The sequence below is a fragment of the Aotus nancymaae genome, unplaced genomic scaffold, assembly GCF_030222135.1.
Source record: "Aotus nancymaae isolate 86718 unplaced genomic scaffold, 86718_ANA_hifiasm-v0.15.2.pri h1tg000040l, whole genome shotgun sequence".
Lineage (NCBI taxonomy): Eukaryota > Metazoa > Chordata > Mammalia > Primates > Aotidae > Aotus > Aotus nancymaae.
In genome coordinates this window covers 46,179,080-46,195,433 of record NW_026988454.1, presented here as the reverse complement: position 1 = coordinate 46,195,433, position 16,354 = coordinate 46,179,080, and the positions used below count along the sequence as shown (strand labels likewise).

At 32.8% G+C, this 16,354-nt stretch overlaps 1 protein-coding gene across 4 annotated transcripts in view; it reads right to left on the bottom strand.

Moving 5' to 3' along the window:
• TBC1D32 (TBC1 domain family member 32) overlaps positions 1–16,354 on the bottom strand; it is a 244,467-nt gene that overhangs the window by 182,549 nt on the left and 45,564 nt on the right. For all 4 annotated transcript variants that reach the window (XR_010336622.1, XM_021666838.2, XM_064360747.1 and 1 more), the window contains 4 exons: positions 14,261–14,401; positions 11,715–11,807; positions 9,400–9,542; positions 7,014–7,138 (listed from right to left, as the gene is read on the bottom strand). Coding sequence is in view for 3 of the 4 variants with exons in the window: in XM_021666838.2 (XP_021522513.2) it covers positions 7,014–7,138; positions 9,400–9,542; positions 11,715–11,807; positions 14,261–14,401 (502 nt within the window). In the remaining variant the exon portion in view is untranslated. The remainder of the gene's footprint in view (positions 1–7,013; positions 7,139–9,399; positions 9,543–11,714; positions 11,808–14,260; positions 14,402–16,354) is intronic.

Genomic DNA, 16,354 nt, shown 5'->3' with positions numbered 1-16,354 from the left:
CCTTCATGTTAAAAACTCTCAATAAACTAGGTACAGATGGAACATACCTCAAAATAGCAAGAGCTGTTTATGACAGACCTACAGCCAGTATCATAGCAAATGGGCAAAAGCTAGAGGCACTCCCTTTGAAAACCAGCAAAAGATGAAGATGCCCTCTCTCTCCACTCCGAAATAGTATTAGAAGTTCTGGCCAGGGCAATCAGGCAATAGAAAGAAATAAAGGGTATTCAAATAGGAAAAGAGGAAGTCAAATCATCTATTTGCAGATAACATGATCCTATATTTAGAAAACCCCATTATGTTGGCCCAAAAGCTTCTTCAGCTGACAAGCAACTTTAGCAAAGTCTCAGTATACAAATCCATATGCAAAAATCAGAAGCATTACAATACATCAACAATAGACAAGCAGAGAGCCAAATCATGAATCAACTCCCATTCACAATTGCTACAAAAAGAATAAAATACCTAGGAATACAGCTAGCAACGGATGTGAAGGAACTCCTCAAGGTGAACTACAAACCACTGCTCAAGGAAATAAGAGAGGATATATATGAAAAAACATTCTATCCTCATGCATAGGAAGAATCAATATCATGAAAATGGCCATACTGCCCAAAATGATTTATAGATTAAATGCTATTCCCATTAAACTACCATTGACATTCTTCACAGAATTAGAAAAAAACTACTTACAAAAGATTCATATGGAACCAAAAAAGAGCCCATATAGCCAAGTCAATCCTAAACAAAAAGAACAAATCTGGAGGCATCATGCTACCTGACTTCAAACTATATTACAAGGCTACAGTAACCCAAACAGCATGATACTGGTACAAAAACAGACATCTTGACCAATGGAAAAGAAGAGAGACTTCAGAAATAAGACCATACATCTACAACCACCTGATGGTCAACAAACCTGACAAAACAAGCAATGGGAAAAGGAATCCCTATTTAATAAACATTCTGGGAAAACTGACTAACCATATGCCGAAAACTGAAAATGGATGCCTTCCTAACACCTTACACAAAAATTAACTCAAAATGGACTAAAGACTTAAATGTGAAACCCAAAACCATAAAAACCATAGAAGAAAATCTAGACAATACCATTCATGACATAGGCATGGACAAAGATTTTATGATGAAATCGTGAAAAGCAACTGCAACAAAAGCTAAAACTGACAAATAAGATCTAATTAAACTAAAGAGATTCTGCACAGCAAAAGGAACTATTATCTGCGTGAACAGGCGACCTGTAGAACGGGAGAAAAATTTTACAATGTACACATCTGACAAACGTCTAATACCCAGAATTTACAAGAACTTAAACAAATTTACAAGAAAAAACAAACAACCCCATCAAAAAAATGGCTAAGGACATTACTGGACACTTCTAAAAAGAAGACATTCATGCGGCCAACAAACATACAAAAAAATAGCTCAATATTACTGATCATTAGAGAAATGCAAATCAAAACCACAATGAGATACTATCTCATGTCAGTCAGAATGGTGATTATTAAAAAGTCAAGAAAAAACAAACAGATGGACACTTTTACACTGTTGGTGGTAATGTAAATTAGTTCAACCATTGTGGGCAGTGTGGTGATTCCTCAAGGATCTAGAAGCAGAAATACTATTTGAGCCAGCAATCCCACTGAGTATATACCCAAAAGAATATAAATCACTCTATATATAAAGATACATGCACATTTATGTTTATTGCAACACTATTCACAATAGCAAAGATGTGGAACTAACCCAAATGCCTATCAGTGACAGACTGGATAAGAAAATGTGGCACATATACACCATGGAATACTATGAAGCCATAAAAAAGAATGAGTTCATGTCCTTTGCAGGGACACGGATCAAGCTGGAAACTACCATCCTCAGCAAACTAACACAGGAACAGAAAACCAAACACCACATGTTCTTACTCATAAGTGGGAGCTGAAAAATAGGAACACATGGACAAAGAGAGGGAAACAACACATACTGGGGCCTGTCGGTGGGGAGGGGTTAGGGGAGGGAGAGTGTCAGGACAAATACCTAATGCACACAGGGCTTAATATCTAAGTGACAGGTTGATAGGTACAGCAAACCACAATAGCACACATTTACCTAAGTAACAAACCTGAAAGTTTTGCACATGTATCCCAAAACTTAAAGTAAAATTTAAAGAAGAAGAAGATGCAGCAGCAGCAGCTAGAATAACAATGTGCTCTTCTAAAAAAGAAAAAAAACTTACATGAAAATTTTAATTTCAACAGAAAGGCTAGAAAATGAAAGCAGAAAAAAAGTCCCAGAAAAAACAAAATGTTTAAAGGAATAGAAAAAAAGAACAGATAAGAATTCTAACTTCAAATAATAGAATTTCAGAAACAACAAAAAAGAAGAAATCCAACTATTTTCCCTAAAAGACATGAATTTTCAAATTTACAATGTCCATCAATATATGTACAATTATTATGTGTCAATTTAAAAAGACATTCATCAAGTACATAAAAGTAGAACTTCATCAAGAAACATCATAACATTTTGGATCATTAAACACCAAAAAAACTTCCAGAAAAAGGAAAATGAAAAAATAAGGCTACTCCATAATGATGACAAAATATGTTTCCAGAGTAAAAGTTATACATAAAACTAAGGCAGAAACACATTCTGAATAAAGTTGGTGGGAAGGTTCAAAAACAGATGTTTTTAATTAAACTCATGGACTTTGGTATTGTAACATACTGAGAGGAGATTTAGCCAACTAGAAAAAAAACATGTAAATAAGTTAGCAATGTAGTGAAAGCTAAGTACATTGAAAATTGTAGCACCAAACAAAATATTATTAACTCTGGAGAAAGCAAAAATTGTGAAAGAACAGAAAATAATAAAAGAATACCACATAGCTCAGCTGTGAGAAGTGTTCATAATAATACAAATACAGTATAATATTAAATAAGTCTATCACACAACAGTATTGTACCAATGGAGAATGATGGGACTAGGTACCCATATGTATTTGTGTGTTTGGTGGGGGAAGCAGGGAAGAGAAATAAATTGTTGTAATGTAAGTCAAGGAACAACTGACAATTTAGCCTTAAGCTAAAATAAATTATATGCACATTATTTGATAATATAAACACTAAAGAAAACATCAAAATCAGCTGAAAGCAGTTGCCTCTAGAGATCAGGAAAGGAACTGCTGCTTTTTATAATAAATCTTTATGTTTACTTTATGCATATATAACTCAATGAACAATAAATCAAATTTTAAATGGACAAATGATATGAAAAGGAACACTATTATCAAGGAAATGGAAATAGCCAATAACTCTATTGCCACAGGTGCATGAGATGCTCAAACTCAGTGAGATAATACATGAAATATGAATCAAATAAGTAAGCATAAAACAAATAAGTAAATATAAATCAAAACAAGATCTTTCACTCAAAAGGTTGCCAAAACACTTACAAACTGATTATGCAGTCCTGACAAGAATATAAAAAAGAGGGTATACCTCATACTTCCCACAGGCTGCTGTCCAGAAGGTAAAATTCAAAAATATTTTGAAAACTAATCTGGCAGAATCTATAATATATAAAATGTACAGGCCCTCTAACCCAGCAATATCACTATCAGGACAATCTTACTAAAATTAAAAAGGCTAGCAATGTAAGGCATTTGATAACCCATAAAATCTTTTATTTTTCTTGTTAATTAATCTAATGAGGCTGGGCACAGTGGCTCACATCTGTAATTCCAGCACTTGGGGAGGCCAAGGTGGGCGATTGCTTGACCCCAGGAGTTCAAGACCAGTCTGGGAAACATGGTGAAACCTTGTCTCTGCTAAAAATACAAAAAAAAATAACAATAGCCAGGCATGGTGGTGAACACCTATGGTTCCAGCTTTGTGGGAGACTTAGGCACAGGAATCACTTGAGCCTGGGAGGCAGACATTGCAGTGAGCTGAGATCACATCACTGCACTACAGTCTGGGCAACAGAGTGAGACCTTGTCTCAAAAAAAAAAAAAATCGAATGGATAAGTTTATTCAAAGTAATTATTGCAAAAATATTATTTGGTGATTAAAGTTTATGAAAAAGTAAATAATTGATAGAAATTATATAAGGGACAGAAGGGAGGAAATGACCTTTTATAAGGTCAATGCCATAGATGTTAAGTGATATAGATTATTTGAAAGAGGACTAAATACAACTAAAACAATATAATTAGCAATTATAACTAATTCTGTTATAAATGTATATTACGAACTTAATAGCAACCGCTAAAAAAAGTGACAAAGAAAGTATAATTGATATACTAAGAGAGGAGATAAAATGAAATCACATAGAATGCTCAATCAAACTCAGAAAAGGCAGAAAGAGAAGACAAAAAAAAGGGCAAAAAATACGGTTAATATTAATCTAAGTATATCAATAATTAACTGTTAAGGTTCTAAGTGTATCAATAAAAGACTATCAAACTAGATTAAAAGACAAGACCCAACTATATGCTGTCTATAAAGATCCCACTTTAAACATAAAGACAAAGATAAATTAAAAGTAAAAGGATGAAGGAAAGATATACCATGCTAACAATAATCAAAAGAAAGCTGGAGTAGCTATATTAGTTTCAGACAAAGCAGACTTCAAAGAAAATTATCAAGGGTACATTACATAATAATAGAGCGGCCAATTATCTAAGAAGACATAACAATCCTTAATGTATATGTACCTAACAACAAAACATCAAAATACTTCAATCAAAAACTTATAGAACTGCAGGGAGAAATAGATGGATTCACCAATATAGGTGGAGATTTCAACATACCTCTAACAGTAATTGACAGATTCAGCAGGATGCCAGTAAGGACAAAGTTGAACCAAACAGTACCATGGATCAACTGAATGTAACTGACATGCAACAATAGTAGGATATATATTATATATGCTTACACAGAAAATTTACCAAGAAGCTACTTTCTGGGCAATAAAATACACAATAAACTTTAAAAACTAGAAATTATATCAAGTGTGCTGTCATATCTGCAAAAACACAAGGGTTGCGAGCAGTGGCTCATGCCTGTATAATCCAAAGTTCTGTATAGCTCAGCACTTTGCGAAGCCAAGGCAGGTGAATCACTTGAGGTCAGCAGTTCCAGACCAGCCTGGCCAACATGGTGAAAGCCCATCTCTAATAGGCTTATTAGAATAAAAAATTTACAAAAATTAGCCAGGCATGGTGGCATATACCTGTAGTCCCAGCTACTTGGGAGGCTGAGGCACTAGAATTGCTTGAACCCAGGAGGCAGAGTTTGTAGTGAGCCGAGATCACGCTACTGCACTTCAGCCTGGGTGACAGAGCAAGACTCCATCTCAAAAAGAAAAACACCCACAAGCGTCATAGAAGTCTCAAGAGACAATGAAATATTTTGAACGAAGTGAAAAATGAAGATATAACTTATCAAAACTATGACATGTATGAAAATGTGGTTTAGAGGGAAATTTATAGCATTAAATACAAATATAAAAGTACAAATATTATAAAAGAAGAAAGACCTAAAACTAATCATCTAAGCTTCCACCATGGAAAACTAAAAAGAGCAAATTAAATCCAAAATAAGAAGCAAAGAAATAAAAATTAGAAATCAATAAAATTAAAAACATGAAATCAATAGAGAAAAATCAACAAAACCAAAAGTTAGTTTTTTTAAAAGAACAGTAAAATTTATAAGCCTCTAGTCAGGTTAACTAAGAAAAAAAAAGAGAAGACATAAATTGCTAACATCAGAAGTGAAATAGGAACCATCACTGCTCATTTTAAAGACACTAAAAGGATAAGGAAATATTAGGAACAATTCTGTGCCCACAAACTTGATAATTTAGATAAATTGACCAATTCCTTGAAAGACATATTCTGCCAACATTCACATAAAAGCAAGTAGACAATCTTAATAGGGCTTTATTAAAGTAATTGAATCAATAACTAATAACCTACCAAAATAGAAAACGCCAGGATAAAATTGGTTCACTGGTGAATTCCATAAAATAATTTATGAAGAAATTAAACCAATTCTGTGTCATACCCTCCAGAATACCAAAACAGAGTAACTTCTCATTTATCATGAGGTTATCATTCCAATAATACCAAAACCAGAAAGACATAACAAAATCTACAGACTGATGTACCTCATAAACATAGAGGCAAAAATCCTCAATAAATCTTAGCAAATCAAAGCCAGCAAAGTAAAAGAATGATTTATACACCATGACCACGTAGGATTTATTTCAGGTATGAAAAACTGGCTCAACATTTGAATATCGATTAATGTAATATCAACAAGCTAAATAAGAAAAAGAACATTTATTGCAGTGTTATTTATGGAGGGAAAATCCTAGACGATTTGATGTTCACTAAGAGAGAAAATATTTGAATAAATTGTGGTAAAGCTATACATAAAAGTATATTGCAGCCATTAAAAATCATGTTTCATCCTGTAGTCACCTAAGAAAATTCTGATAGCTATAAAATAAATCAAACTGCAGGGTAATGTATAAAATATAATACCATTTTTGTAAAGAGAAGATAAAAATATGACTGTGTGCAGGTTTGTCTGATGCACTGCATAATTATAAGCACAGAGAAAGTCCAGAAGTGTAAATATTAAAATATTACCATTGGTTAAGTGAGAAAATAGGAACTAGAAGAGGAAGAAAAAATAGCTAGCTTCTTTGCACACTGTTGTTTGGTTTGACTTAAATCAATCATATGTGACCAAAGTCTGTAAGTGAAAATACAAGGGAGCAGATAATGGGGCAGGGGAAGGAATCCCATCAAGAGCAAACTCTCCCATTCTTATTTTGAAATTACAGACATCAAGGTCTATTCTGCCTACATAGTCGATAATCCTGGTTACTCCAACTTTTTTTAGATCATTTAATATATTATTAGTGGCTGTTTAGAAAACCAAACTACACCTGGAATAATTAACCAGTTTTAAAACAGCACATACCTTTCTTCAGAAGAGTTCATATTTTCTCCATAAAGAAGCAAAGTAAGTCCTTCTTCTACAGATGCAATTCTTGCCAAAATATCAGCTATATGAATTAAAGCTGTCTCAGAGCAATTTGGAGATGCCTGTACATTAAAAAGAAAACAAGACAAATCATATAATTTTATGACATGCTAACACATCACAGACTAAAATTCAAGGATGGTATGTAGGCTCATAAAGTTATATTACCACAACAAAAAAAAACAAGCTTAATGATTTGTTTGGCTGTGAAATAATATGTCTGAATAAAATGTGTTATTTCATTATATTCTTTTAGCAGCCCAACTGATTTAAGCAAATAAATACAGATTTTTTTTCACCCAAACCAGTTACTGAGAATTGCAGTTCCTGTTACAGTGTTATATATAATTCTGGCTGACAAATGTAGTAGCTCTACTATTTCCACTTTGCTCCTTATTTCTCACCCACTGGACTCCTGAGTATCCAATATAATTACACTACATATGGTATCTAACACATTGCCATCCTTTCTAAGGGTGTCATTCTCTTATACACCTGTTTGGGTCATGAGTATATATCCAACTAAGGATAGCCAATTCATGGGCTGGCCAATAGTCAATAATGTCACCTAATAAGAAAACAAAAGACTGAACCAACTATATTTGCTCACTTTTGATTTCAAATGCAAGTACTAAAATACCTTTGCCAATATATACCAAAGCAGCACACAGCACATACTGAAAACCAGAGAGCCATGTTAATGCTAGAGCGTATCTACAGTATTATAATTCCTGTTCTTTGTGGGGTCTGCTTATTTACCTGCACCTGCATGGATGCCAACAGACATAATTATCTATAATACATTTGATAATGTAAACATTGCAATGAATACGTTCTAATAACTTTAGGGGGCTAGCCTAACTAATGATTAGTCAGGTATATTCACCTAAAGAAGAAGTCCTAATTATTACTAATCATACTGTTTAGTATGAATAGCACCATTAATACTACTTAGCATAAAAAGTATATCATTTTTCATATTAAATATACTTCTTAAAACAACTTCTCTCCTTAGAATACATTCTTTCTCTCACGTATACGAGAGTATATATATTCTCTCATGTTTATATACATATAAACAACAGTGTTTTAAAACTGTCTATTCCTCATTTTAAATATTTTTTGTTTAAAGATCTGCCTTGCCTATTAGAGTAGGCTTCTTAAAGGCAATAAACACATATTATTCACTTCTATATTTGCTGTACCCAGCAGAAAGCTAATGGTATAGTAGAGGCTCAATGGGTGACGCTGGATGTCTTAAATTAGATACTGAATGTTCACTTATGGGCCAGAGGGCTACTGTCAAGAATAAATAATCCAAGCATAGCAAAAGTAAAACTACAGGAGTACATAACACGGGAACACAGAGAAAAAAACCCACCTAACTTTGCAAAGGAGAATTAGGAGGAAATTTCAAAGATAAACTCTAGCCTAAAGAGAGGAATTTTTCATGTGGACCAAGTTTAAAATGTTCTAGGGTGAAAGAACAGCATACAATCACAAGGAAATACAATAACCTTATTTAGAAAGTGCAAATTGTCTATTGTAACTGGAATACGTGAGAAAGAAAGTAGTTAGGGGACAGAAAACTTGGCATTTGCCAAGTTTATCTAGGAAGTAACAAGCGGAAAAGTATGTGACAGCCCACTGATGGGTGAACAGAAGAGGAAGATGAAAACAGTAAAAACACCTTAAAACGATACGAAAAGGTAAAAACTTTTAACCTATTGTTAAGCTCTAAAAGTCACTGACCAGAAGCTTAAGTCATACAAGTAAAGGGATGTGCTGAACAGAAAGCCAAACTAGTGACAGCAGGAACTCTGCCACTTGTTAAATGTCTGACCTAGAGCAAGTCACTTATTTCAGCCTCAGTTGTGATTATTAAATTACACAATGTAAGGGAATGTACTGTGCAAACCGTACAGAGACATACATATAAGTTCAAACTGGAATTCTATATAAGTGTTTTCTCTAAAATAATAATAGTTCTTCTTAATATGAAACAGAGTTGGTTACTCAGGAAAATATTCATATTTCCAAAAGCTACAAAAATCCCAAAACATTTACAAGATTGACTAGATCTGTAAGACAAATAACTTCTTAATAGAATAACTTTTCTAAGTTATTTGTATCAGCAGATCTAGTCCTGATTAGAAAAAAAAAAAACTTAAGACATTCTATGTAGTTTCCCTGTGCATATCATAATAAATCGATCAACTGTTTAAGTTATGATTTAATAATAAATAAAAATATATATCAACACAAAATACATTCATATATGGAAGGTAAGAAACCCTTTTTCTCTTTAGTAAATAATACCAACCTCAGTTCCTTTCATTAAATTGTGAATAGGCTGAAGAAGTGTCTCTATTACAATGTTGTTATATAAGCATTTGACTGCACATTCTTTTTGATCACAGAGCATCCATAGAATTTCAGTCACCATACTTGCAGGAGAGTAATTCTCTAATAAACAATGAATATTTTCAAAAACCAAAATATTAAATACTTAAGAACTATTTTATGTGTTAGCTGTTGTTGTTCCAAAAAGTTCAACATCAAAGTTAACCCAATACTTCAAAAGTCATACAACTCAATATCTAAAGGATGATGTATTACCAAATTATAACCTGACTTGGGGGAATCTCAATTAGCTTAACATAAAAAGTAAGCAAATGACAACAAACATGAATGCCAAAAGACGAGAATAAAATAGCATTTACTGCCTGACATTAATTTACTGCTTAATATTGAAGATGTAGTCTGAAGCAAATGCACAGCTTTTTTACTCCTAGAAAACACATTTTTCCTCCTAGAACACACTTTACTGTACTCATATTTGTTCTTTTTCTTAAATAATATATTAAGTATTGAGCCTACTAAAAAATTACATTCAGACAAAAAAATGGGCAAAAAAGAAGGCAAAACAGAATGGAAACTTTCATAAACTTTTATGGACACTAGTATACTTCTTTTATTACCATAAAACCAGTGAAAACAAAGATCTTTTTTTAGATTTTCTTTCAAAATACAGTATATACAGGAAAACACAATACAAGTAAGTGTAACATGGTTAGAATCATCACTGAATTAAATGACTTTCAGTTTCATAAATTGACATTTTCAGATATGTATAACCTAATATTCTTACAACAATAGCTTTTAATGTAAGACTGTCCTAGTAAGATACAATACTTCAGTATTTAGACACTGTATGTCTATGCATTATTGCTGTGTTTCATTATTAAGTGTTTTACTTTGGAAACTAAGATGAAAGTTCTTAATGTATGTTATAATATTCCATATTCAAAAACATGTTGACTTCAGGTCAATATCTGACAATAGGAAAATGGAAAAGGAAAGTTCAGTGATTTTTCAACCAGTTCCAAGTGAAAAACACTGTTTGCAAGGATAGATACTATTGGTGAGCATATAGTCATTTTTTTACGCATCAAATCATCTTCTATTTATTAAGTGCCTAATACATACTAGACACTGTACTAGGAACTAACTATAAACAGAAAAGTAAGTAAGACAAAAACAGTCCATATCATGGTAAACCAAGATATTAACAAGTAATTAGAACAAAGAAAGATGACTTAAACCATAAAGGATGCCTAGTATGTTGTAGGAATATATAATCAGAAGACCTAAGCTAGTTCTTTACACATGTAAATACTGTAAAGACAGAAAAAAGTTCTGAGAACCACTGTGAAGATCAATAAGCTAACATAATTGCTTAGATAAAACCTATTAATTTCATTTTTTTAATAGATTCAGAAGGTACATGTGTCAGCTTGTTACATGGATATATTGCATAATGTTGCGATCTGGGCTTCTGGTGTAACCATCACCCAAACAGTGAACACTGTACTGAATAATAACCTACCAGTTGATAGTTACGTTACAGAACTAAAATATAGCTAGCCCAAACCATTTTTTTCTTTGAATCACTTGAGTTTGCCTCAGAATTTGAGTCAGAAAATCTAGGGTTATTTCTTAGTTTTAGAATACTGTATGTCTATGCATTATTGTTGTGTTTTATTAAGTGTTTTACTTTGGAAACTATTCTTGATATTCAAAGGAAAAATATAAGTTATCTTTTAAATGTTAATATTTTAGAACATTTTTAAAAGCTAGTCAACAGCCATAAACTAAAAGGAAATTTTCTGAAAAAAAACACGAAGGGTTTTTTCTTTATTCTTCAATAAAAGATGACCCTGAAAAAGACTGAAGTTTCAGATGTAAGCCAAAACAAGTGAGCTGATCAAAACATTTTAGAAAGTATAAAGAATGAAAAATAACAGGAAAAGAAAATCACATTATGACCTATCAATCAAATGTCCCTCAGTATCATGTCTTGAAAATATTTTGATCTTAATATAAAAACATCATTAAAATTCTCAGTGATACAGATTCTAAATTTAAAAAGTAGTAGAGTAGAAACATCTTAAAACATCAATGAACAAAATTAAATTTCATGGCTTACTTCAGGACCAATGTAATTTCTTATAAAACTGTATCTTAAAGAAACCTACTTACCAAACTAGGTCAGGCACTCAAAACACCTAGACAATAGAATACTTAAATATTTTTAGATGTTTTCTATTTCTCTATTTAAAATAGAAGCAGAATTACCTGAATGTGCAGCTGATGTCATCTTTGGACAACTTGGTGAGTAACAGATAAGTTGAGTAAATAGAACAAGCAGATCTATGAGGGATACCAAACCTTTAAAAAGAAAATAAAGAGAAAATTAATTTCTAGCATATTCTTTCAACTTAGAGAAATTTAACTGAGCTTTCATCCATCTACATAAATGAGTTTTTGTAGCGACTACAGGGCAATCAGGCAGCAGGGAGCTATAATCTCAGATAGAAGACTTCAGAACAAATTACATACAAATTAAAACATAGCAAGGCAAGCAGTGCTGTAGTTGCTATGTAAAGGTACAGCTTTACCATTTATTTTGAACCAGTCACTTAAGATAAACCTATGATAGGAAGATGTATGAATCTGATCAAGGCTGTTTGAGTTTATTCAATTAGGAGTAGTAAAATTCAGATTACCAGTTGGTCCAGCCAACTTATCTACACAGAACTGTAGAACGGAGTTTAGCAAAACTTTTCTTTAAAGGACTAGAGAGTAAATATTTTAGATTTTGTGGCCAAATGGTCTCTGTCACAAATACTCAAGTCTGCCATGGTAGCACTAAGTATATGCAGATAATATGCAAATGAATGGGTATGGCTATTCTCCAATAAAACTTAGTGTGCATTAAAATGAATGTGTATTTCTCACATATCACAAAACACCCTAATTTTTTTCAACAATTAAAAAATATAAAAACGATTCTTAGCTCAAGCTCACAAGTATACAAACAAGGACAGTGGATTGAATCTAGCCCATAGACAAAATTTACCAACTCTTGCTGTAGAGGCTTACATTAAAAGAGTCTGGTAAAATCACATGTGAAACTTAAAGGTGACTGTTGCCTTATGGTAGTATAGTAGAATAAACCTCTAGGAACTCAATTTTGAGGTGATCTATAATATCTGGTAGGTCAAAATGTAGATGTTAAAAGTCAGTGTAAAATGAAAAATAAATTACAGATGATCAACATATAAATGTAAGCTGAACACTGCACTAACATCACAAGTATACATTAGTCTATTTCTGTAAAGTTCAACAGTATCCTATAAAATGATAGCTCTTTTATTAAAAGTCAATTATCTGAGTGCTCATTATGCATAGAATTACGTGGCACTACCATGGGAACTACAAGAGATGTATATAAGGCAATGTCTTTTCTCAAGGAGCTCACAATCAACTGAGAAGAAAAGATTTCAGGAAATAAAAAAAACTGCAAAACAGTATAAAAGAATATTCAAAATAAATATACTCTGTAACAGGGGTCAGCAAACTATAGACATTGTGGATTCATTTTATAAGGCTTACAAGCTAAGAATGGATTTCACATTTTTTAAATGTGTCCGAGGTCCTCAAAACCATGACCAGATTCAATGATTCACTAAGAAGACTCAGAGAATTCAATATATAATTGTATTCACGGCTATGATTTACTATAACAAAAGGATACAAAGCAAAATAGGGCAAAAGTGCATGGGGTGAAGTCCAAAGCTAACCAGTATAAACTTCTAAGTGTCCTCTACTGGTTGAGTCACACATAATACACTGAATTATTTCAGCAGCAAGTTATGACAACACATGTGAAATGTCATCTACCAAGAAAACTCATTAGAGACCTGGTGCCTTAGGTTTTTGGGGGTATAAGCATGTAAACACACTCTACCTAGCACATGTCAAAATTTTAAACTCCCAAAAGAAAACCGAGTACTCCACATAAATCACATTGTACAGTTTAGGCACTCATCAGTTCTAGGAATAATAAGAAATCCAAGTTTCTAGGTCACAGCCAAGGGCCAACCTTGCAAGCAGTCCTTTCTAAGGATAACTGTTTCAGGCCTGCTACATTAACTCTTTATTGTACACACCCAGAGAGAATATACCAAAGCGGTATGTAGCCAAAAAAGCCCAAAATTACAAAAAAAGTTTGTTGATTCCTGCTATACATACTATATTCTCAGTTATCATTTTTACTTCCCATAAGAGTTTAAGTACATACTAACAACATATGCTGAAGTTTGATGGGGAAAAAGTAAGTGAGACTTAGGGTAAAAATAATATGGTAATATATAAAATGACACAGGGCTTTGCAGCTTATAAAACAGTATTTGCAAACCTCATTTCTCTGTGATCACAAAAACTCTCTAAGTCAAATATTACTGATTTCACTAGTCCATTTTTATAGATAAAGAAACTGAAACAACAAAGGTTAAGTGATTGTCTCAAAAGATCACAGCTAGTTTAGAATGGAATGAGAACTTAAACAAGGTCTACTAGCTCTAAATCCAGATCTGGATCACTAAAGGCTGAAGGAATAATAACAAGAAGAAAACAACAACAACAACAAAATACAGGTAGGAAAAAATACATAAGGAAAACTAAAAGAAAACAAATATTTTGAGGTATATAAGCTATCAACAGACTAAAAGGTATGTAGCTAAGTACCATAGAAACATGCCAGTTTCCAAATTTGACTGCTCCATCACATATAAATCTTAGCATATCTCAACAAATTTATTTCTCCTAATTGTACTTACCTTTTTTATTCTTCAACTTAATAGGAAATAGTTTTCTGCCTTGTGTATAGATCAATAATCTTCCTAAAAGGCACAGTGAGTGAATGAAATAAATATATTGTAATTCTTGTCCTAAGTAGTGGAAAGGTTTCTGCTTATTTCCTTAAAAGAGAAGCAAACGAGAACATTTATTTATTGTCATTACATTTTACAGTACCTATCTTCATTCCCTTCTAGACATTAAACAAGGCTACAGGCTAGAATGGAGACACGGTTGGTGTAAAATTGTTTAATTATTTATTTTCCTTATTGCTTCCTAAGATCCTTTACAATAAATTCCCAAAGAAAAGCAATAATCTTAAAAAGCAGTCTCAGAAAAGTACAGTACACACATAGTGTCCATTCTAAAATAAATAATAAATACCATAAGCTTGCCAGAGTTATCTGTCACTGAAGAGGAACTTCAAAAGTAAGTTAAGGGCAGAAGAGACTTAGTAGAAAATGTTAGTTACTATTTAATTCCACCAGTTAAAAGCTAGTATTACCAAAGATCATATTAACAAACATGAATCTAAGTGAAATTAGAATCTCTAAAATAATAGACATTTTCCAATATGTATTTGTCATTCACTCATTCACCCGCACATTCAAAGTCTACTTAGTACCTATTTTACACAAGATCCTGAACACTAGTGTCAAAAACCATTAAGAAGCAGGAAACTGGGCTTCCAATCTAGAGTATGGCAAATAATCCGATATGACCAGAGCATGAGGAGAACAAGTGGAAGAGAAGGGACTAGAAGGGGCGCATCATGGAGGACTTAGTTTCATAAGGAATCTGGACTTAATTATAGAGGCAGCTGGGAAGATATCAAAGAGTTTTAAGCAGAAAAGTAATAAATATGAACTGTGAAAATCAGACTCTGATAGCAGTATAAAAAGTGAATACAAGAAAGTCAAAGTTTGAAATAATAAAACCTATCAAGAAAATCATAAACAAAACACTAGTGGGAAGAATGCAAAAGAGGAGAGTGGTAAAAATAAAAGTTTAAGAAAATGAAATCAATATATCTTAGCAAGGATTACACATGGACAGTGAAAGAATGAGAAAAGATAAGAAAATTCAAGGTCTTAACTCAAGTATCTGTGCTCAGCATAAATTTTTCTTCTATTGAAGTAATTCTAAAAACAAAAAAAAGTTCTAAAAAAGAAAAAAAAATCATGCTTTCAATCTTTAATATTTTAATTTCAAAGTGTCCATGTAATATCCCTAGAGACACTAAATAAGGTGAGTGCATGTGTGTGAAATTCAGGAAAGTGATGTGTTCTCAAATATTCCAGTCATCATTTATATATAAATATATAATATTTGAAACCATGGAAGTAAATAGGTTCCTCCCAAGAGAGCAGGTAGACTAAGGTGAGAAAAGTGCCAAGGGCAAAACCTTAACGAGTACAAACGTACAGAGAAAAAGAAAGAGATTTTCAAGTGACCAAGAAAAACTTATTAGAGAAGAATGAGGAACTCTAAGCAAGAACGTTACCACGAAAAAAGTGAGAAGATCAAGAAAAGCAAATGCTGCAAAATTAGGACAAGAAAGAGAAGAAGCTGACACATGGGAAGGTTATGGGGCAGAAGAAATAAAAGCCTCATTTCCATGGTTGAAAAATGAATATAAGGTAAAGAATGGGGCCTGGGAGTATAGAGACTACTTAGAATATAAGAGCTCTCCTCTAATGGGAAGCAGAGAGGTAAGGCACATAATGAAGCAAATAACATGCTCAATTTTTTAACATGAAAGACACATGAGAATGTTAGAGGATGCAGGGAAAAGTGCCAATAGAAAGTGGGACAATAACTGAAGCAATTTTCTGGTTCTTAAAACACACACACACATGCACACACACACAGAAGATAACAGAATCAAAACAACCTAAAACAAAACAGGAAATATTGATTAGGGCATATAAATATGTATTTGCACACAAAGCAGCAATACATTTAGAGAACTCCTATCTGAAAAGTCCCATTTTTCTTAATGAAAGAGTAAGCAAGGGCTCCTCCTGAGAGAGAATTGGGCAGGAGCAAAGCAGAGGGCTCAAAGAGACTGACAA